Source organism: Leptinotarsa decemlineata, unplaced genomic scaffold, assembly GCF_025532065.1.
Source record: "Leptinotarsa decemlineata unplaced genomic scaffold, Ldec_3_MD MMD2_tig00000035_RagTag_RagTag, whole genome shotgun sequence".
Classification (NCBI taxonomy): domain Eukaryota; kingdom Metazoa; phylum Arthropoda; class Insecta; order Coleoptera; family Chrysomelidae; genus Leptinotarsa; species Leptinotarsa decemlineata.
In genome coordinates, this window is record NW_027412540.1 from 10,901,556 (window position 1) to 10,926,593 (window position 25,038).

General features: G+C 35.0%; 1 protein-coding gene across 1 annotated transcript in view; it reads right to left on the reverse strand.

Annotated features, from left to right (window-relative positions):
* Positions 1 to 25,038, reverse strand: part of LOC111509913 (heterogeneous nuclear ribonucleoprotein C) — a 650,389-nt gene that overhangs the window by 164,487 nt on the left and 460,864 nt on the right. Inside the window, 1 exon segment of the mRNA XM_074171869.1 lies at positions 8,325 to 8,342. Coding sequence (XP_074027970.1) covers positions 8,325 to 8,342 — 18 coding nt within the window.

A 25,038-nucleotide genomic window follows, 5' to 3' on the forward strand; every position in this document is an offset into this window, starting at 1 on the left:
TGCACATTCATGTGGAAATTTGTTGGTGTTATTTTCTAGGATGTTTTTATTTTATTTGATTTAAATACTTGATTATTGAGGTTAGATAACAGTTAAACTGAGTACAAGGATACGCTCCCTAACACAATGGACATGATCAACAGTATTATCTCGTCTTCATCCCTTCATGTATACGATAGGTGGCACAGTGGTCTCCTCAAAATGTGTTCTGGTTTAACCAAGTTGAGATTTTTTGCTTGTACGCATCATGTTTTGCGCAGTTTCCAAACAGTTTTGGATGTTAGAACCAGAACAAGCCTTATATAGTTTATTATGTCTGATATTTCCATATACATATACTAGGTTGGCTAATAGTCAGTGATGTCAATTTTGAATAATACCGGAGACAATATAATGTTTTGATTAACATTATTTTTACGAATACCGGTGTTTTTTTTCCAACACCTAACCGTTATTTTAACACCTCGACACGACAGTTTGATCTTCCTCTTGAAGATGATCACTTGGTGATCGAAACACGTGTAGAGGTGTTAAATAACGGTTTGGTGTTGAGAAAAAGCACCAGTAATATTCATTACTACATCAAAAGTTCCAAACAGTGCATCACAATTATTTTTAATAATGAAAATATGATCTATTGTGCTTTGTGTATTAGACCTAATCCTGGTCGGTGGACCAGGCAGAAGAAGACTAAGTAGAAACTTGTGCGAGCTGAGGACTAACAAAGTCTTACCTTTTGACGTGTAATTCCTAACACGGGTTGAACGATAGCAAGTGAAAATCGAGCATTCAGCCTGCGGCTTGAACCACCTTCAAGGCGGTCAATTGAGTGAGTGAACAAAGTACCCAAGTAAGGATATTTTGGTATTCATCAACAAAACCGAAATTTTCAGTTATTTAATTGATATTTGTGTCACCTATAGATGTGCCAATATTTTTTTTTTCAAATCATACATGTAGTCTTTTATATCGTTCAGATAAATATATATATATATATATATATATATATATATATATATATATATATATATATATATATATATATATATATATATATATATATATATATATATATATATATATATTGCTCTGAGCGTTTTCTACAATGAACTTCGAATAAGAAAACCTTTTATGATTATTTGAAACATATCTACATCGAAAATATATTATATGTGTTTTAATGAGCAGAAAAAGAAATTATAGCAATAATAACATACGAAGCGAACACAATAATTGCAATGAACATTGAAATGAAGTAACTTATGTAGGTCCCCAAAAAAAATATTGGCGCAATAAATATTCGAATTGGAGTCCTTCCATTTCGAGACATTTTTGAACTCGATTTTTCATATTATTTATTGCCCTTAGTACACTAATTTGCTGCACTGTTGCGAAATCATTCAAAATCCACAATCTCGAGTCTTCCACATTTTTTATTTCTCTGCCAGCGTAAATCCTATTTTTCAATGTCCCCCATAGAAAATAGTCCAAAATAGTATCATCTGGTAATCTTGAAGACCATCTTATTGTCCCATTATTTGTCTTGAAATGGAAGTTCTCCAATTCGAACATTTATAGTGTTATTTTTGCTACCTTTTTTTTTCTGCTCATCAAAACCCATATAATATATTTTTTGTTGTAGATATGTTTCAGATAATCATATAAGTTCATTATAGAAAACGCTCAGAGCAATGGAAAAAATATGAATAGGTACCTAAAAATGAAAAAAAACTCTCGAAAAACTCTACGGTACATTGGAATACGTGAAAGTTGCTACTGTGTTTTTATTCAACTCAGTCAATCAATTTAAAAATGATATATATATATATATATATATATATATATATATATATATATATATATATATATATATATATATATATATAATGGAACCAACAAATAATGGGGCTAAGCAGCAAATGAAAGAGTACTCTTTAAAGTTTGTCCAAGCTTTCGGAAATTTAATAAATTGTTTCCATCATCAGGGATGAACTTTTTGAGGATGTTTCATACGATGTTTATGTAAAATATTGGACACAACATGATGGATGAACATTGATACAATACATTTATAAAACTGGTTAAAGGATGTCTAATATTGGATAAAATATTTGTGAAAAACGTTACAGTTTAAAATCATTTTGAAGGAAGAATAATGTCCTGTGACATTGATTGAATGGATATTGTGATTATTCGTGGCTAGCTAGCCGTGGTCCAGTTTTTCTCATAATGGCGATGGGCGTCTTGAACGGTGATTAGCAGCAATGCATAGCCACCTCCTAATTCGTGAACTCCTCAATGAGTTAACCAACTAGGAGGTGTCCTTTCTGTTGTGAAATCATCGAAATTGCAAGTAAAGAGTTTCGTAAAGAGTGAATCCAAATGAGAAAAACCATTATGTGGTAATTCTCATAGTACGCTTGTTGTATTATTGTTCTTTCAACAATCGATGCCCATTCGTAATTTTTATTCAAGAAAATATGTTTCAGCCTTCCTAAGCCGATCACTAGGCGGATAAAAGTACGCGTTATTAGCTGGCGCAGTTTAATTGGAGGCCGCTCCGGAATTCCCATAAATTAAAGTAGAATGTTCAACCTGCAAAGTTATATTGCACCATGCACCACTTTGCCGCTAGAGAACACCGTTTAATCTTAGCTGAATTTGTCAGCATAAATCAACGATTTGAAACTTATCATTCCACATATTGAAATGAACAAAGTGACATAGAAGGACTATACAATATGGTAATTCCTATTATTTTTATTTCTCAAATGTATAATGAGGGTTATTTCACGTGTTTCTTCGGCTTTCTGAATACTTTTGAGGGTCTTTGTATCATCAGGAGATGATTCGAACTAGCAGTTTCTGAAGTTGATCGTTCTTGTCTTCCCCAGGTGATTCTAACGTGGTTAGCGAAACGTGCATCAAGAGACAATATTTTGTTCAAATCTGAGAAAACACTTTTGATTTGGAGACGGACAAGTCAATTTCGAGGGTGAAGTCTGGAGTGTATGTAGATTGCAAACTCATGAGGGTTTGCTGGACAAACTATGATGTTATAGTTTGTCGGATTATTTTTGTGTATGGCTCTTCAGTTTCCTGAAAAAACATTCCCTGCAAATGGCCGTCGATGGATATCTCTCAAATACTTTCACCATTAACACTGGTATCTACAATTCTCTTTTACTGTATATCAACGACTTATTGAAAAAACCAAGAATCTAATATATTGCTTTGCTGACGACAGTACCCTTGTCTCGTCTTTCCATTTGGATTCCAGGACATTGCTGCGGGTGCACATCTTCACCGGCAGCAGGCGGTTGCATATCTTAATGAGGATCTAGAAGTGATTTCGAATTAGGTTGAGGGTAAACAGGTACAATTCAATGCTACAAAAACCCAGGCATCGGTTTTCTTAAAATATATAAATGTCTCCGTACCGGAGGGTTGAAATGGACAGCAATAAGTCTTGGACTTGGACGGAACGGACTGTGGCTGTTCATCGTTTTGATGTTCATCTCAGTCTTTCTCAGTTCTTGAAAATGTCAAAAATTGAAGATGAAATGTCGAACAACAAAAAAGTCTGGACACGATTTCAACTCAAATTTTCAACATTCAAATTTATTACTACGGAAATCTGAAACTCCAAAGTATCCACGATTGATGAATAGATTCAAATCTAATGCCATCTGCATCATGTTTCAAACGTAACTCATGTGCGCCTCAAAGAATGCAGTAGTCTGCATTCATTGCGTGGCGATGTTGCATTTCATTGCACTCACAGTAAGCACATTCAACAGAGTGGGTGTAAATCTGATCCAAATGTGATTCACCAGACAGACAATAGAAATGAAATTTATAGGCTCAACATTCCGAGCGAAAATTGCCAGGTGAAATGTATGCGTGTGTTTAAATTGGGATAGCCTACAATCAGTTTTATGAGCCTAAATTAAAATGTATTTACCTTACTTTTTGAATGTAAGATATCCATTGTCGTTACTGGGGAAGTATCACATGACTCTTTCCATCATATATTTAAAAACCCAAGGAAAAATATTCTTTCAAAAGAAATAACGTTTTTAATATGTGTTCAGTAGGTGGGATCAGTATGGATCGCAAGTCAATATCGAAACACTGAAATATTACCAAAACAAAATCCGCTCCCACTCTCACCAGAACTGTAACACTCTTCACGAGGGGAGTGTTGCACTTTTGTGGAAGACGTGTTTGTTTTGGATTTGTTTTCAATCAGAAGTTCCAGTGTCACCCTTTAGTGAAGTATATTATTTGAATGAAAGAGTTTGTCTAATTTCAAAATGAATAACTTTCCAAGTCTTTTTGAGGACGAAATACAAATAGCGATTCACATTGGATCTGAATCGTAGGAGATCAAATACATTTGAAAAAATGTTTACTTCACATGAACGCAGTTCTCCAAATAAAAGAGTTTTCGAACAGTGAAGTTCGAGATGTACTGAGTTGAACCTCAAAAGGATGAGCAGCCACAGTCCGTGGCGTCTTTCTGATATATACTGCTCTTGGGTGAATCAAATGTGGCAAGTCTCTTGAACACTTCCCGTGATAGTATCTATACCTCTCTTCGATGTTCCACACTATCAAGGTTGCAAGTGATGTTCGCGTCTCCAATCGGACGGATGGCTCTTTTCTGGATAGAATTCAGCAGCTATACTAAGGGGCAGAATTCTATACATGAGAACAATACTCCAAAGAAGGACTGATCTGGGCTTCATAAAGCATCAAAAAATTATGAGGTGTCTACAGTTTTCTGGTTTGGAACAGCGTTCCAAGCTTCTGGGGAGCTGCTTTTGCCATTCCAGCCACATGATTGTGTCATGTCATATTGATGTCCATTTTAACCCCCAGCAAACTTATTGAAGCAGAAAGCGGAATTGTCTGTCCTGTATTATATTCGGTTCGGAGACATTTATTTCTTTCGAGAAAACTGATGCCTGTTTTTTGTGGTATTGAATTGAACCTGGTTACTTTCACCTCAATTCGCAATCACTTCTCATTGAGATATGCAACCTTCTGCTGCCGATGAAGATGTGCATCCGCAGTCGATGTTTCGAAATCCAAATGGAATGACGGGACAGGTGTGCTGTCTACAGTAAAGCAATATATTCGATTCTTGTTTTTTCTTCAATGAGTCGTTGATATACAATAAAAAGAGAGTTGGAGAATATATGGATTCCTGGGGAACACCAGCGTTGATGGTAGAAGTAATCGAGAGATATCCATCGACGGCCACTTGCAGGAAACGTTCTCTCAGGAAGCTGGAGAGCCATACATAATAATGATCCGTCAAGCCATGGAATTGAAGTTCGGCCAGAAAACCCTCATACTACACGGCTTTATAAATATCAAGTTATAACGATATGTATGTATGAGAACAAAAATTACATTTGTATTGATCTGCATATTTCCAGAAGCATTTATTGGGGTGAAGTTTTCTCTAATACCTTTTATTGCAAGGAATCCTCCAAATTTGATACAGTCGGTTCTTATCAGTGACAAATGATTTTGCCAGTCAGTGAAGAGTGAAGAGTATCAATTGATGGGAGATAAACTAATATATTTTCCGATAACACGGGGAAGTTTTCATAGATCCTATTGATCAGTGAGGTTTTTTAACTTTTCACTAATGATAAAATCAATTTCTTTTTTCTCATCTTCGTGGCAACAAACTTCCGAAATATCGTTAATTTGTTTTATCAACACTCGTAATTTTCAATAATCTGTTACAGAACACGTGAATGTTTGACTAATCAATATATAATATAACTAATGTGTGAGTAATTGATAACTGTTTGTCTGTGCGCGATAATTAAAACGGCTCCACTGATTCGGGTGCGGCTTTCACTATTCGATAGTGGTAAGTTTGAGTTAACATTTAGTGTTTGAATTATTTCAATTAGCTCAATATTAAAGAAGTAATGTTTGAGGAATCAAGTCAAACACTTGATTCAACAGGAAAAATCTAAAAACTGAAGTGCACGCGATTAGAATCACTCTTGTCATGGCATAGAAAAATATTGTTTTCATTATATTCAATCTGAGGTGTTGCTAGTACCAACAACCTAGAAAACGGGTTATGCGATATGGAGGCGATATTACACTTTATACAGGGCTATTCAAATTCGTTTCTGTACATGGGGATCTCGTAAACAATAAGAGGTAGAGTGTCGGTTAGACTATGGCAAAGCTGCGTATTTTAGAGACCTATTCAATGATGTGAAGAAATCGAATATGGTTCTTTTGGTTCTGGAGATATACAGGAAAAACCAGAAAATCTCAAATTATTTTTTTGCCTATATCTTTTTTATTCGCAGACATATTGAAAATCTGTTCTCATTTTGCTATTGGCACTTGATGTGGGCTCTCAGAATATGTCCATGAATCTTTTATACAGGGTGTCATCTGACTTGAGCCACCCCCATCTTTGAATTTTCAAATACGGACCTGTATTTTTTCTTGTAGTTTTTGGATCGTAGAAGTTCACTTCATACTGAGAAATTAAATAAAATTTTATATTTCGGGATTTTTCTCTAATATTCGATTATAATTATGTGAATTACTTCCTTTTAAATTACGGCCCTGCAAATTGGTTGACTAAGTTGAATGAAAACATAATAGCAATTTCTACGTCTCCCTATGTATCGTAGAGTTTTTCGATAGTTTTAAACTATCTAAACTATAGGTACCTATTCATATTTTGTACATTACTCTGAGCGTTTTCTACAATGAACTTCGAATAAGAAAACCTTTTATGATTATCTGAAACATATCTACGACAAAAAATATATTATATGTGTTTTGATAAGAAGAAAAAAAAAATTGTAGCAATTGTAACATCCGAAATGAACACTATAATTATAATGAAAATTGAAATGAAATAACTAATTTATATAGGTACCCAAAAAAATCATTGGCGCAATAAATGTTCGAATTGGAGTCCTTCCATTTCGAGACATTTTTAAACTCGGTTTTTCATATTATCTATTGCCCTTAATACGCTTATTTGCTGCATTGTTGCGAAATCATTCAAAATCCTCAATCTCGAGTCTTCCACATTTTTTATCTCTCTGCCAGCGTAAATCCTATTTTTCAATGTTCTCCATAGAAAATAGTCCAAAATGGTAAGATCTAGTGACCTTGCAGACCATCTTATTGTCCCATTATTTGTCTCGAAATGGAAGGACTGTCGATTTCCATCCCTCAATATTTAACATCTTCAGTAGACTCAACCCTCAAAATATTGCTATGATTTTTCATTTCTAGATATTTGTAGTTGGGAAAACCGTAAACTGAAATGAAGGAAGAGTGATATTAATTGATTTTTCCACTGTCAAAGACATCTACTCTCATAGTTATTAACTTCATCTTCTGGGTAGGCCTGTTATTAACGAGCCACCTAGAGGGACAACATGGCTATTTATATTTCCGTGAGCCATATTATGTATCAGATCAATCTATATTCGAACAGATACATTCTCTCGAGAAAATTATCTGATGACCTATTTCTATTCAGTTATTATAAAGAATTGTCAGACAACCGTATTTTTTTGTGATCATTTGGGTTGGGTAACGTTGAAAGATGTTTGTGAACGATATAAAATACATTTACTTCGAATTTCGGAACTTACAATTCCATAATCAAAAATTCTAAGGTTATTATTTGATATATTGAAGAACAATTGAACTAATTTTCCAGTTAACCAGGTTTCAGAAGTAGATGACACTTGGTTGAAATTTGTAGAATTTTCATCACTTCCATATGGCATTTTGGATCTGGGTATTTTCTGTATTATGGAAAAAACTGTCGTTTGAATATATTAGTAACTCTCAATTCATATGTTGTTATTTTGGTACTCTTTCATTGGATATTAACTATATCATTCATTGATGAATGAACTGATTGACTTTGAGCCTTTTCTCTAGGAGATCAAAAACTTTCAGTATTATTAAACATCATTTTAAAACATTCTGGAACAAATATAATGAGTTTCATTTCACTTCTCCAATCACTAGTTAGGGATTAAATTTCTGAAAGATTCGAAAACATCTGATCTGTAAATTCTCCAAGTTGTTCCTGAAATAATTTTACACCCTTGTCGGCAAGAAGAAATACGATACTGTAAACTTTTCTTTGAAATTTCAAGTTCCGAGCCGCTTTTGTTTACGTTTATATCACGTATCCTTGAGGAACGGGCAAATTTATTTAATTTGGCCTTTTGAACAACTTTCTTTTGAGGCTCTTGTTCAAAGTGAATATAATTTCGATCGGAGATTGCATGAAAACTCACCTGTCGTAATAGTAGTCCCTGAAACAAAAAATTATATTGATTAGAGAGCATATCTTTCAGAGCAGTATGGTATATCAATATGAATCGTACCGAATAGGTGATACATAGTGATAAATAAATACATTAGTGAACAATGAATCAAAACATAGTTATAATGTATATTTGTGTGAATTTGGTATACTTGTTTTATTCACATAACAATATGTTCACCAATTATGTGTTTACCGATAGTGTGGATAAATTCTGTTATTTTTTTTTTCATTCATCAGCTATCGCCTCCTACGAAAAACAACCCAAAAAAGTCGAAATTTGTAAGAACTGAGGAAGGTCTTATTTTTCAACGTGCGATTCCTAGTATGGACATTCGTCCGATCTCGTGGCTCAAACCGTCTGACGGTCGATAGAATGAGTGAAACAAACCACATACGCGAACCCAACCGGATATTAGTAGCTTCTCATTTACTCTTGGTTTCAGGTAATAATAATTGTTGACCCGTAAGCACTGATCATAAACTTTTACTAATAGGAAAAATGTGAAATGAACACGATATAAATGGAAATTGTAAGATGGGGTGGTGGTAGGAGAAAATCAAACTTTTCGAGTTTGACTTCAAACAGTTAAATGTTCCATAAAAATTGTGACTAATGAAAAAAATTAAAAACTTATATGTGAGATACTTTCCAATACAACCTAAAATTTTGAGCGAAAGTAAAATTTTTTTTTCAATAATTCGATACATGCATCATCTTTCCCTCCAACCGATTTCGTGGAGTCTTTGAAGTCCACTAGATACTCGTTAGGACAGCAAGAGGATTGTTCTGAATTCTTGGGGTTTTTGTTGAATACTCTTCGTGAGCAAAACAATAGAATCAGAATCAATACTCCTGACCGCTCTGGATTGAATGATTCCGTACATTCTATCTCGTCTTGTGTTCGTAAATCTTTTGCTGGAAAAGTCCCCACTTGTTTACTTTGTAGTAAATGTTCAAGAGGTAGCAAAAACGTTTGTTTCTAGCGAACTTCAACTAGCGTTCCCTAATATGACTAATAACCAGTCCGTGCAAAGCTTATTGTTGCATCATCTGAAATTGAATGATCGACTGTATTGCCAAACATGCGCCAAACTAACTGAAACATAAGAAAACAAGTATAGTTGAGGCACCAGTCAATCTATTAATAAATCCGATGCCCTTCAAACATGACTCAACCTCTGACGGAAGCACCAAACTCTTACGAAGTTTCGAAGTGGATGAACACTTCTAGCAGACCACTATTATAATCTTCATGCAGTCATTGTTCACTGTGGTTCTGGCGTTGAATCTGATCATTATTACACATCGCTCAGACTGGTTTAAGTTTGACGATAGTCGTGTCACTAAGTGTTCTGGCGATGTATTGAATTCATTGGAGCCTCTACATTTTGTTTCATGAGAGAGAGGACATTGGCAGATCGAGATATTCAGATGATGTAGTGCTGCACGTTTTTTCGGGTTTTCCTGCAGCTGAAAAAGCAAATGCGCCACGGGAATCAATGAAGTCGCCCCGGAGTGCCAATTAATTTTTGTTGTTGTTTTATAATTTCATGATTTGTATTTTGAAAGTGTTATTACATCATTGAAAATGTATAATTCAATTCACATAAAAATTTATGATAATGTTTTTTATGCTCTATTGAATGAATAATCTATGCTACTATGATATTATTACGATTCTGATACTATGTCGGGGCTCATTTCATCTGTACAAAACGGTCAATACACGTTAATGGTTGATTTTTCAGACAAAGAATGAGGCTACATTAACTCTGTCAATCGTTTACAGAAAATGGAAGTAGGAAGAATAAAAATTCGGAATTCCACAATGAGTTTAAAGTCATTGAATAGGTACAGCTTACAACAAAATTTTGCAAGTTACAGAAGGTGGCTTTTTGTTGCCGAGGATATATGAAAAAAATGATACTATTGAGGAAATCCCTGAACACCATTTTGAATGCGTTGAGTCACTATGCTTTGAATACTTTCAAAGCTTTATAGTATTCGAACGATATCCCAATGCATCAAGCAAAACTGTAACCTCAACAGTATATATTTGTTATATTAGAAAAACCACATAACATATTATACTGACTCACGAAAAAGGTAAACATCTATTAATGTTCTTTGAGAAATCGTGATTTGTTATATATTGAATTTGTTGTTTTTTGTTAGTTATCCAATGAAGCTGAAAATCAGCGCATTAAGCAAAAGTAATTGAAATTGGATAAACTTACATGTTGTGTTTTTTGTCACTACCTTTCTTTGTTACTCGGTACACTTTGATGGGCGTTTTTATTGAAAAAAAATGTTTTTCACATGAATTTGATTTTCGAATATTGATGTATGATAGGTTTTGAATTAATATGTGATAGTATTTTAATAGTTGAAGTAAGCGGGTCATGTATGGTTATATACAGTGTGGTCCAACGAAAACTTAACACCTCGAGTTTCCGGCGTTAACATGAAAATGTGGAAAATCGCTCGAACCCGTCAATTTCTGATTCGAGGGGGAACAACTGTTCCACTGTTTTCATCCCCGTGACTTCAACCCCCTAACGGGGGTGAGCACAACCCCTTGATTTTGAATAGGGATGAGGGGTGTTGAGATACCTCATTTTGAAGATCTTATCGTGTACTATCTGACCGTAAAATTTCGCTCCAAAATATCCATCGATAACGACATGACAGGTAAAAGAGTGGAAGAGTACGTACTTTTGTGATTACTTTATTAAATGTTCGAAATGGGCACCATCCACTTCCATGCAGTAATATAAGTTTTGCTGAAAACGTTCACGTACATTACTCAAGATGTCTGGTGTAATTTGACGGCATTCATTAATGATCCGAGTTCGCAAATCATCCAGTGACTCAGGCTGGGTAGCGTAAATCTTGGATTTCAGGTGACCCCATAGAAAAAAGTCCAGTGGAGCCAGATCCGGTGATCTGGGTGGCCACTCAATATGTCCCCTTCTTCCAATCCAGGCGTGAGGAAAATTGTCATCTAAAAACTGACGCACCGGTTGAACAAAGTGAGGTGGTGCGCCATCTTGTTGGAAAATGATCGTTTGATGGTCTTCTGCATTCTCCAATACTTGCACGAAGGCTGGATAAATAGCGTTCTCCAATAGATCGAGATAAAGTTGGCCTGTGAGATTACCGGGTAGAAAAAAAGGGCCGATTATGTGATTTCCATAAATACCCGCCCAAACATTTAATTTTTGGGGGCGCTGTGTATACACCTCACGAAATAATCGTGGATTTTCATCTGACCAATACCGACAGTTATGCCGGTTTACAATGCCGTTAAGGTAAAATGAACACTCGTCCGAAAAACAGATATCGAACATGTAGTTTTGATTGCAGTTAATTATTTCACTGATCACTTCACAGAACTGGAGTCGGCGATCGGGATCATCCTCATTCAGTTCCTGAACCAATCGTATCTTATACGGATGGAATTTATGTTGTTTCAGGATTCTCATGATTGTTGTGCGTGAAACACCAGATACCTCGGACAATTTCCTAGTACTAACGGTCGGATCCATTGCTATATGACCTAAGACAGCCACGTCCCTCGCTTCGTCTCTTTCATGCACCCTCTTTTTGTTTCCAACTGACCCAGTAGCGTCAAATTTGGCAACCAGTTGCACAACGTAAGCAGCGGATACATTTTTTCCAGGATGTCGTTCGTTAAATAAAGCCGCTGTTGTGCGCGCAGAGTCGTTATTTCGGAAAAATAATTTTATCATTTCCACCCTTTCTTCTACGGAATACACCATTTTAATTCCACTACAAATTTACAATCGCTTGTACACACTTGTACCGTTCTTAACAATTCACGATAGACTAAGGTACAAAAACAAGGTCCGTCTACTTTTTTGGACAAAAAATTAACCACTCAATACCTTTGAAATGCGTCGGATACGAATAATATTCTCGAGATAAATTCCATATTGCCTCTTTCACTATTTTCGCTGTTATTTCATTATCGATGGATATTTTGAAGTGAAATTTTACGGGCAGATAGAACACGATAAGATCTTCAAAATGAGGTATCTCAACACCCCTCATCCCTATTCAAAATCAAGGGGTTGTGCTCACCCCCGTTAGGGGGTTGAAGTCACGGGGATGAAAACAGCGGAAAAATTGTTCCCCTCGAATCAGCAATTGACGGGTTCGAGCGATTTTCCACATTTTCATGTTAACGCCGGAAAATCGAGGTGTTAAGTTTTCGTTGGACCACACTGTATAGCTATAACATTTACATATTAGATCAGATTGGACTAGACGTATTGTTGAATTAATAGATAAGGCAAGTTGTAAAATTAATTCAAGACACCAAAGGTGTGGTATACCTGTATATGTGGTACACCTGTATGGTATACCTATATGGTATACCCGTATGGTATAAATAGGGTTAGCTTTGCGCAAATAATAACAAATAATAATAATATTTGTGATATTTCATGAGAAAAATGGAGGATATGAGCTGTTGAAAGTCTGGGGAAAAATATAAATTTTTGTGAATTTTAAAAATATATATAGTAGTGGAAAGTTAGGTCAGGTTATATATTACCATCAGTTTTGTGTAAATAGTCAGTTATGTATGCTCGAGGGTTGATGACAGAATCTTCCATGTGGAATGATAACCTTCAGTCGTGACATTTAGAAATATTTACAGTGAGAACCAATATTTTCAAAAATATTGAGTGAAATAATTAGGGCTAGAAGTTGTTCTCTATTGAATTTTTAATGGAAAATTGGAGAAAGACTAAGCACAAGACGGAGTAGGAGAACACAAAAATTATTATTATTTGTGATATCAATGTTCTTGATATTCAATGCATCATTCCATTCAAATAAAAAGCTTCAGACCAAAATTGCAGGAAAATTATATTTTCATGATCACAGCAATTACCCAAATCAGGCACTTCGAATTCAGGTGCATGAATGAACTCATCTCATCTTCTACTGCACATGTTCAAGAATTCTTGGGTGTTACAAGTAATATAACAATAATCAATAATTATGGTCCACAAGTCGTTTTCAAACACTAGTAGCATCAAGCGAACAAAAAATGAATCAAAGAATTCTAGTTCGGAACGACCTAGCCAATGATCATCAACAGTTTTTTAGAGATACTCGCAAACGATTATACTGAAATGGGCTGCTGCATGGACAACAAGTTTTGATCAACTTGTGGTGAACAAGTATTATATGACAATCCTGCCTGTATCGTTCTTACATGTTCTATATTTTTCGTCAATTTCTGATAATAGGACAGAGTAATCTGTTCACTGGGCATCTGTGAAAATCATCTCAATAAAACTAGATATATTGTTTTTCCTCAGATTATTGTTTTATCATAAATATTTACGTCTGCAGATCAGACACAGCGATTAAAAAAACATCTTCCAAGTATTGTATATCAGAGAAGTGAATCAAGTATAATATTGCAAAACAGATAAACAAACCCATTTTCCACGCCAATGTTGTCAATGTAAGAACATTGCAAGCATGTTGAGTTTTATACGGAATGTAATCGTGATACCTCAGAGGTATCTCTTTGAAAAAGTGATTTATGATACTGTCGCAACGAAACTAGTTTCTGGTAACTGCCATACTGCCATAAAGTGAGAATAAGCTCCAGCTCTTATTTTCGAATTGACACTTGACTGGTATTGTTCAAATAGTGCTTGTGACAGTATCACTGAAAAAATCATATTCCATTGATCTCAACAGAGTTTCTTCAAACCTATTTTTGTTTGTGGTATGCAGTTATGCCTGGTGTTTCGTCTAGTCCTGCGGTTGACATTATCGAAGACGATGTGGTAACAGAGGCAGTGCCCGAGTTGGTACCCGCAGCTGAAAGAAATCCGGCATACCCCAGGTGTTGCTACAGATTCTCTGCCATGAGCAACATGGGTCTAACTGAAGAAACCCAATGCAGGTTCTGTAAAGAAGAGGAAGAAATCGAACTACATGTGCTCTGTGAATGCGAAACGATAGCAAGGCTGAGACACGCAAGATGCGGGGAAGAGAAACCAGAGGCTGCCAGCTATATGAGGGAGTCAGTGTCATGGCTATGGAGTCTTATCAAAGGGGTCAAGTCAGGCAATGAGCATCACAATAGATCTAAAAAGGTCGCAGTGGATCAGGCCATGGGCTAGCTCCCCGAAAATCTAATCTAATCTAATACTTCTTTTCATGAATCAAATGTAGACCGACTCGACCCGCAGCTAAAAGAAATCCGATATACTCCGAATATCGCTACAGATCCTCTGGAGTCCTTAGCTGACCTTAGATTCTGTCTGATGGTTTTTGTTGGCCTAAATATTGGTTATACGTCGTGTTTCTCAAAAATTATCCCGAACCGGTCTGTAATATTTCCAAAATAGGTAAGCAAGCTTTTTTCTTGACCAGAACAGCTGAGGATACTTTGGCGTTCTATATCTTGGGTCGTATGATCCGCTTTCATTTTCTTTGAAGGCATTTCACAGATGAATGAATTTCTCACAGATTCACAGATGCGTCGTGCTCTCTCGACCAATGTTTGAATTATCCCTCCCTTTTGTTGTCGCTGCTGGTTAGAGCTGATAAACGACAACATTCAGAGAACGTTCGAATAATCAAAGGATACATTTTTAGATTCCCATTGGAAGTTGAAAGCTCTCTTTGACATATAGCAAAATGTCATATATAGAAACTCGTACATGCACAACTGAAAACAACCGAAAACAATGAAACATTTCTGAAACTTCTTGAGTGGAAAACTGTAATCAACATTTTCACACTCGACCACTTCAATGTCTCACGTTTTGTGGTTAGTACTCACTTGGGACCTGTCCTTCCTTTCCTACTTCATTCTCATTATAGAAATCTAATACTTCCACGAGATTGTCGGGATTTCTCTATCACATGGGAAAAAACTACCCGAAATAATTAAATCTAATTTTATTTCCAGGCAGAAGACTTGCGAATAATTCAACAAGGAAAAACGAAAGTTTCTTTCGATCAATTCGATACTGTACAAGGGGTGATAAAATTCATTGAACATAAAAAATATGTGATAAAATCTAAGTAGAAGATCTATGATGACTTTGGGTAACAATTTATTGTGGAATTTTCATCATCAAGTTCAAAGAACCGAAACCAGCTTTTCACTATAAAATGGCTTTGCCAGTAATGTTCAACAAGTAGAGCAAATACCAAAAAGTCTTTGTAACAACCCCACTTGAAATATTCACTGATCACCAATTTCCTTTCAGAAAACAATATCAGCAGATGAAAATTATTCAATTTCATTAGGTTGCAAATGTTCCGAACTTTCGGATCTATCAATTTCTAAGCATTCCAAAATATTCAGTTTCAACGTTTCTCGTAATAGTCTAGATCTAACTCCTATGCCAAAAAATGATATTTGCAAATGTTGAATAGGTCTTTTGTTCAAAAAAACCAATTTCATTCAGATTTATTTTTTGGAGAAAGTTTTCCTCGTTCAACAAATATAGAATTTGAAACAAGAAATAGAAGTCAATTTATATAACGTTTTGTTGATTTCGGGTTTTGCCGTGGTCTTCTTTGGTTGCAATCTCCAAACGTTTCAATTGCAACTGTGTTAGTCATCTTCAGTGACGTGGTCGAAGTTCTCTTTTCGACGTATCAACTGAAACAGTTTCAGTTGATACGCTAAAACATTGACGCCAGCCGTTGAATCCTACATTCGTATAATTTATATAATGCTGATTTATCCGGCACTGAAATTTGGTCTTTATTGTTTTAGAAAATATGTTTTGCTCAAATTATTATGATGCACACCATCGTTCTTGGAATTCGATGGACCCTGTTTGAAGCTAGTTTCAGTAATTTTTTAAAAAGAATGAAAATAATAATATTTCCCTCGTAATCGTTGTTGACGTCAATGTGTTCTTTACGAAAATTGTTTTCCGAAAGAGGAACATTCCAAATCTATGGAATGAAACATACCATTGAATGCTACTACTTTATGCTAGCTTCGATGTATTGAGGAATAATGTATGACAAGATGAATTGTGAAAAACTACAAGTGATTGTGCTAGACATGAAACAATAATTCTATATATTGGCCCCAAGGCAGCTGTGGTACCAAAATCCATGGTACGGAATTTCCGTACCATATATGGGTCAGTAAGAAATAGAAAAAGTACTGGGAAAATACTCCTCCACGAAATGTCCATATGTAAAAAAATGTGAAGAATGCTTCAACACACGTTGGATTATATGGAGGACAACGTTCAGGTGGATGTCGTGTACACAGATTCTTGTAAGGCTTTTGACAAGGTCCACCACAGTACCGTGCTCATTAACTTGAAGAATTTCGGTGTGCACGGCAGTCTGCTGAAGTGGATTTCATCCTAGTTACGTAATAGGTGTCAGATTGTGAAACTTTATGATATTATATCTGAGATTTCTCGAGGAACTTCTGGTGTCCCACAGGGATCACACCTGGGACCGCTGATGTTCTCAATTCTCATCAATGACATTGGCTCGTGCTTTCAACGTAGTCATTATCTATTATACGCCGATGATTTGAAAATTCATTCTCCGATAGAGCAGAAATTACAACAAGTACTTCTCCAACAAGACATCGATCGTTTCCTGATTATTATCGTTACAAAAAGTTACATCTCAATCCTAATAAATGCTATTCTTTAACGTTTTCTCGAAAAAAGCAGAATCTTGATTACATTCACGAGATAGACGGTTCAGCTCTGAAAAAAGTTCAACAAATAAGGGATCTAGGCATTATTTTCGATCAAAAATATTGTCTTTTGTAAACCATATTGACTATGTAGTTAAAAAAGCACTGAGAAATCTTGGCTTCTTAGTCAGAAAAAGATTTAAAAAACCCGAAACCTGTATACTCTTATATAATTCCATTGTTCGAAGCCACCTTGAGTATACAACAATAGTGTGGAATATTTTTTATCAAAAATGTACAGTGTGGTCCACTAAGTGTGCAACAAATGGGAAACCTTTTTATTATCGATTTCTCAGAAAATATTATTCCTCACAAAAGTTGGTGCATATTCCAAAACTATACCAAGTGTACCTGAAATGGCTTTATGACAAACACCATACAGGATAGGCCAAAAAATATATAGTTCGTTCAAGAGTAAAGTTCCCTTATTTCAAAAAATATAGAAATATGTTGAAAAAAAGTTGCTTAGAATTGAAAGTTATGTTCAGATACGAAGTCAAGGCCTGCTATTCAATTTTTTTTTTGAAAAATTTTGAATTACCCCCGCATGATAGATATTTTTACTATTTGGATTCAATATGTATTTGAAGTAGCCACAATTGAATCAGTTTGAGTTATTTTTTATCAAATTAAAGTGTATTTGTGAAATATACTTGAATTTGTATTTTTTTTTAGGTGACCGTCAACTTAATGTTTGTTGCAACGATATTTAACAGAACTCTAGAATAAAACAAATACTCTTTTTAACGAGGCAAATATTTTACTAAGTATAATGTTCATATGAATGAACTGTCAAAATCTATCGCGTATAGCCATGAACAAAAAAGAACCAATAAGCGATAGTACAGTAAAATACAGTAGGTAACTTAAAAACTTAACAGGTGCTAACAATAAAAATTATCGAAGCGTCTCTGTATGTCCACCTTCTCTTTCGATGCATCTAAGTGTTCGCTCATAAAATTCGTTTAATGTAGATCGCAACACATTAGCGGGAATATTTCTGCAATGAACTCGTATTGAAGTTTCAAGCTCATCAACATTATTAAAGAGGCGATCTCTGTAGACTTTTCGTTTTAAGTATCTCCATAAGAAATTATCTAGAGATGTAAGGTCTGAAGAACGAGGAGGCCATCGAGGGTCCGTATTTCGTCCTAACCATTTCTTACGAAATGTCCTATTCAGCCACTGAGAAACATTTCTAGTAGAATGGACAGGACATCCGTCATGTTGGAACCATAACTTTTGCCGTTCTTCTAGTACCGTATCATCCAAAAACTCTCCTTTTTCAGTTTCCAAAAAGTTCAAGTACCTGTCACTATTCAAATTCACACGAAAAAAAACGAACTTAGTAATTTATCATTTGATATACCACACCAAACGTTTGTTTTCTGATAGTATTGATTTTTGTTGTCAATAATAAAATTTGGGATGACATCTGACCACCATCTGCAATTTTGTGATGATAGAACCCCAATTGTTGTAAAAGTAGATTTATCTCCAAACAAAATACATCGATGAAAATCTCGTTGTTCTTCTAGTCTCTTTCTTGAAATGTACAAATGAATGTAGGTTTGTAAGCATGGTACTTATGTTTCTTGAGAATACGCTTCACATATGTTTTTTTTTATGCCGGTATAATCACTAATTTCTTGTGTGGACCTTCTAGGATTTTCTGCTACTGCTTGAAGTACGGTAGGCTGGTTTTCTTCTGTGCATACAGGTTTCGTACGCTCCGTATTATCTTTATATTCTAGTGAGCCGGTCTGTTTGAAACTCTTTAAAATTCTACTTACACTTGAATAGCAAATTTGTTTGTCTGGATGCCGCTCGTTGAAAATGTTTGCAGCTTCGCGCATTGTTTTATAACCATCACCACAGATTAAAACTAATTCTGCCTTTTCAGTTAACGTTAGTAACACTGGGCGAGGCATTTTTAATTAAGGACAAATATGAAAACGTTTTACAAGCAAGTTTTAAGGAGCCACACCATCAAATTACAGTATTGTTTTAGGGCGTATGTGTTTTTTGTTCATGGCTATCCGCGATAGATTTTGGATTGTTTTTTAATATCTGTTCTAGTTGAGACATTGTTGTCAGAATAAAAGAAATTGTATACTTTCATTGACAGTTTATTCATATGAACATTCAGTTAGTAAAGTATTTGCCTCGTTAAAAAGAGTATTCTTTTTATTCTAGAGTTCTGTTAAATATCGTTGCAACAAACATGAAGTTGACGGTCACCTAAAAAAATACAAATCCAAGTAAATTTTACAAATATACTTTAATTTGATGAAAAATACTCCATACTGATTTGATCGTGGCAACTTCAAATACATATTGAATCAAAATAGTAAAAATATGTATCATACGGGGGTAATTCAAAATTTTCCAAAAGAAAAAAATTCGAATAGCAGGTCATGACTTCGTATCTGAACATAAATTTCAATTTTAAGCAAATTTCCTCTTCGACATATTTCTATATTTTTTTGAAATAAGGGTACTTTACTTCTGAACGAACTTTATATTTTTTTGCCTATCCTGTATGGTGTTTGTTATAAAGCCATTTCAGGTACACTTGGTATAGATTTGGAACATGCACCAACTTTTGTCAAGAATAAAATTTTCTGAGAAATCGATAATAAAAATTTTCCCATTTGTTGCAGACTTAGTGGACCACACTGTACATTTTTGATAAAAAATATTCCACACTATTGTTGCACACTCAAGGTGGCTTCGAACAATGGAATTATATAAGAGTATACAGGTTTCGGGTTTTTAAAATCTTTTTCTGACTAAGAAGCCAAGATTTCTCAGTGCTTTTTCAACTACGTAGTCAATATGGTTTACAAAAGACAATATTTTTGATCGAAAATAATGCCTAGATCCCTTATTTGTTGAACTGCATAGTTACCAGTGATGGAAACCAGAATCAGGATTGATCCACTTCCTTCGATAGTTCAGCAGTTTGAGAAAGTCTGAAAGATTGGGAAAATCGGTGATGAGAACTTTTTTGGCATGTCAGAAACCTCTCTATGAAACAAGTTATTCTAGGTCTACGCTGAAGGATGAATTCATCGACATATCTATTGTTTGTCCTCTGAAAATTGCATGTTCAGTTCGTCGAAAAACTAGAGCTCGATTGGAGAATGTGTTTGAATGTTCAAGGCAATGCCCACAAATAACCAGGGGTTGAATAAAAATTAGAATACACAGAAAAGTTATGGAAATAGAATGAAAATACTATGTGGTTAATACTCCAAGAAAAAAAGATTTGCTGTTGACAATATCAGAATCAAAAAAGTTATTAGGGTGGAATAACTAATAAGGCAAGAACATCCCTGTGCGTTAACAAGACGTTTGTCACTTGTTCACTCATTGCAATCATAAATAAGATGATGAATCATATAAGGATCATATGAGAAGGTCGAAATATTGTTATTTAGCATGTGATCTGTGAATGTAGTGGGTTCAGAACAACTGCAACAACTGTGATTTAATGAAAAATCATCACAGTTGGGCTGAAATGTGTTACTGAAGGAAAAAAACTTCAATGCAATGATGCAAACAAATAATTGAAAAAATAATAATAAATCAGATATGTCTGAAATCGAAGTTCGAATTCATTTCTCATGCCTTCAAATTTCGATGGTTGATAGTTCAGATGAAATTTTCTATTCAGCTGATACTCAATACTAACTTTGCCTTCACGTTAATCGAAATAAAATTCTGTTATTATGAGAATGTACGTCTGCTAACTGGAAATAATCATATCTTCAAATGAGAAAATGATTGTAATTTCATCGTCCAGTTCTGTTGTTCTTTGTGCAACTGATTACAAATTAACTGGCCTTTATGACACCCAGTAGAAGTAATCACAGAAAAAAAAAACGCGAAATCCAAAATGCAATTTTGCTCCGGAATGGACGAGAAATGACCAATTAACATTATTCAGATGTAGTGGCCGAATCGGTGAAACGAAGTGAGAACTTGAAATTGAGTTTTGAAGCAATCGTTGAGTGCTACGCTGTTCGATCGATAACATATGGAAGAGTTTGAGCAGAGGACGGAGCATATTGAGTGCCACAATATCGATTTCAGTTCAGTAAAGAGTTTATTGGTAGTCGATAATGATGTATTATGAGATAAGTGGAATACACTGATACACGCCTATAAAATTGTAGGCATTGCAAGTATATTGTTTTAACTCAGTTCCAAACCAATTCCACCCGCACACTACAAGAAGAATTTTACATCACCTACAGTCTTTCTCTCATCTCTTGATTGACCAGTTGCCTCAATGGAAAAACTAATATCAAACACTTCAGTTAAATATATGTGTTTCTCCTTAATATAGATATTAACTTTCAACAATTTCATAAGATCAATAATAGTTCTAATTTTTTTTCCATGAATTAATATCAATTTAAAAAAGTTTTTCCCAATGCACTCTCCATTTTACTTGCTAAAAAAAAATTGAATTTTTCCATCCTTGCTATTAGGGTTACCTCAGTCTGGATCAGCTTTTCTTAAAGTGGGCGCTGGAGGCCTATAGGGGGGCAATAATGAGCACAGAGAAGATTGGGGACAGTTGAAGCGGTTTAGGGGGGCGATGGCTCATTTAAAAATGTTTTTTTGCTTTTAACACAAACATTACCGCTCATTTACGCTTAACGCGCGTTTCCTTGTGTAACGCCATCCAGGGGACTAAACAGTAACTATTTCCTGTCCGATAGTTGTCAAACCGTACAGTAGATGGGCGGTAAGCTAGTCTCCATTCTCGAAAGTACTAGGCCCGCCGCTGCCTCATATAAAAGCGCGCGCGCCATCCAGAGAGTGATGTCATTCGACGATATTACGGAAACAAGTGAATTTAGTTAGCAACTAGCTAGGTGAAGTGCTGTACTGTGAGTGGTGTCATTAGCAAGTTTTCAATACTCGATTCTTTACTTCGGTATTTTTGAAGACAAAATTATGTCGTAAGCAAAAAAGAAGAAACGGCAGTATAGCGCGGAATATATAAAATATGGATTTATTGAAAATTCCACAAATCCATCTTCGCCTATGTGTGCGATGAAGCGATGAAACCCTCAAGTGTGACTTATTTTCCAGAACTGGAAAAGAAACACTCAGCTCAGCCAACTGTGTCAGAACTTTTTTCAGTGGCTTTTAAGCAAGACGACGACGGACTTCAACCTTCCTACAATATCTCCTTGCTAATTGCTCAAACAGGTTAACCTCATACTATTGGAGAGGATTTAATTTTACCGGCAATAATAGAAATAATAACTACTGTGCTCAATAAACCAGCGGCAGATATTATCCGAAAAATTCCTTCGAGCAATAGTTCTGTGCAAAGACGAATTGATGGGATGACTAAAAATAAATTGAAGAGTCATTGTGCAATCATCTGAAGACTTCTAAATCATCAATTCAGTTAGATGAGTCCACTTCACCAACCAATGAAGCATTGTAGAAAATAATTAATTCTCGAAGTGGGCGGTAGAAAAAATAAGTTTGAGGACTTCTGGTCTAGATGATAATTTTGTACCCATTAGTTGTTTCTAGTCACACTAACATCCAGGTGTTTCATGGTCAAATTTGAAATGTTTTCTCTCAATAATTTAAAAAATAACATAGAGCCGTCCACGTGCTTTGTTTCACCTGTTGAGTATTCAAAAGTTTTCTAAGTGTAATTATAAAACAATACAAGATTTGGAGGTTCAAATACGGTTTGCAATAAGTGTACACGTGTACTCGTACACGTTCGAACAGAGACAACTAGAGTTGAACACCATCGAGACAACTTTACGAATGAATGAGTACTTAAAAAAAATCATGAAACCGGCTTCCAAGATCACACAGAATCAGCACAAAACCCGAGAAACACCAGCCTTCACAGCCACACCACCGCATATTGAAGGAACCACATACAAAATCAAATTCTTCGCCAACACAACATAGCACAATCAAGAAACGATGGAAGACAATTTGAACATTTAGTGCGATATCACAAGAGACGGTGACTTGAAAATGTAACGTGAAGAATTCTGTTATGATGATTATTTTCTACTATTTAGTATTTCATTACATTTTCTTTCGCCACTGTTTCTTTTTTAATTTGGGTTATTACGATACTTTCAACTATGTGCTTGCAACGATATTTAGAAATTTGGAAGAAACTTCGAGAAATACATATCTATATTGTAATATGTCAATGAATTTGTGATTACAATGACAACCAAAATGTATAAAAAATATACAGGTTTGTGTTAAAAAAATATATTGATGATGGATTTCAATGAAAAACTTTGCATTGACAAATGGGTTGAACCAGAATATGAGAAACATTAAATAAAGCAAAAAGTTTTCTTGTTATTTTTGGATATTACTGAAAATGGAAGAGGTAGAGCAAAAAATTAAATATGTCATATCGAGCCAAGCAAATATTGTCAATCTGAAAATACCATTATCTTGCATTTCTTGCATTCTTGCGTTCTTGTAGGACCTACCATTTCCAAGACAGCAAGAGTGGTATCAGCTACAAAAACGGCCTGTGTGTTATTCTCAATGGATGAGTACACAAATTTTGAAAGTTTATTTTGAACTTTCAAAACAACTTTGCCTTTCATATAGTTTGTCCAATGATATTGTCGTAAAATTTTCCTCTTGAAACATGCAATATGCAATTTTCATTTATCACTATCTGACAGTGCATATAAAATTATACTTCAAAAAATTATCACAGCTCATGCTTAGAGTTTTTGATGAGCATAATTTGTTGTGAAGACTCAGGTGAACGGATTTTTTTGAGATATTTGAAGTCATCATCTCGTGGTGCTCAAAATATTATTGGAACGAATAGAATAATGGTAAGTCCCAGACTGTAATGGATAGAATTGCCTATTTTCATGAATTTTCGTACAGGTGTTATAAATATATATATGAAGAGAAGAGACATAATTCCAAAATTTAGGAAGAGACGATGGCAAAAATCTGTGATTCCTGTTCCTCCCATAGTTTTCGAAGCAAGCGTTGTAGAATGAATATTTCATGTACATGCCATGATGTTTCCTCAATCATAATACACTTCAAAGTAAGTCAATTTGGGAATTTGTAAACTATTCATATTTTTCAATTCCCGAATCAAAAAGAATGCAAACTGAGCCTGTCGTCAATTTGAATTACAATTAATTCAAGTTGGTTTCACTGGATATAATTTGGTTTAGATACTTAACTCAGTTTGAGCTCATTCCTGGTGAACCAAATTTCAATTCGTTGAATTGGTATCATTGATCGTATAGTCGGTCTATAACTTTGACAGATGAAAGTAGAATCATCAGAGAAAAGTATATTTTTTTAGATATAATAGTCATAGGTATCATACATATATAATAGAAACATCCAAGGTCGCAATAGGGAATCTTGGGGTGTTCTTGAGATATTTTCATATTGTCTTATTCAATCTCACACACTGGGATCTGGTACTGAGATTCGAAAAATTATAATGATAGACCTCTGGTATCATATTGGTATAGTTTAAACAATGGTATGTCGTGCGAAGCACAGTCATTGTAATGAGTACACATTCTCAATCTTTTTCGTTCTTCAGAAATGTATTTTTCACAAAAAAAAATTATAACTTTCATTACACAGGAAATTCCGACGGAAGAATGTTTGCTAGCTCCTTCACTTTTCCAATTTAATTTACCAAGTTTACGAACGTGGAAACGCATCAGAAATGAATAGACTCACGAATCAGAAACTGATTATGTCTCGCTGAACTGAATACGAAAAGTACACTTATCTATAAAACATATTTTTTATTGTCGTCAAAAATTAATGAATTTTAATCAGCGTTGATTAATTAGAGTAGTCCGCTGAACTGTGAGAGTTCCACGTGAAATTAGTTCATTTCGTACACTACCAATTAGCACGATG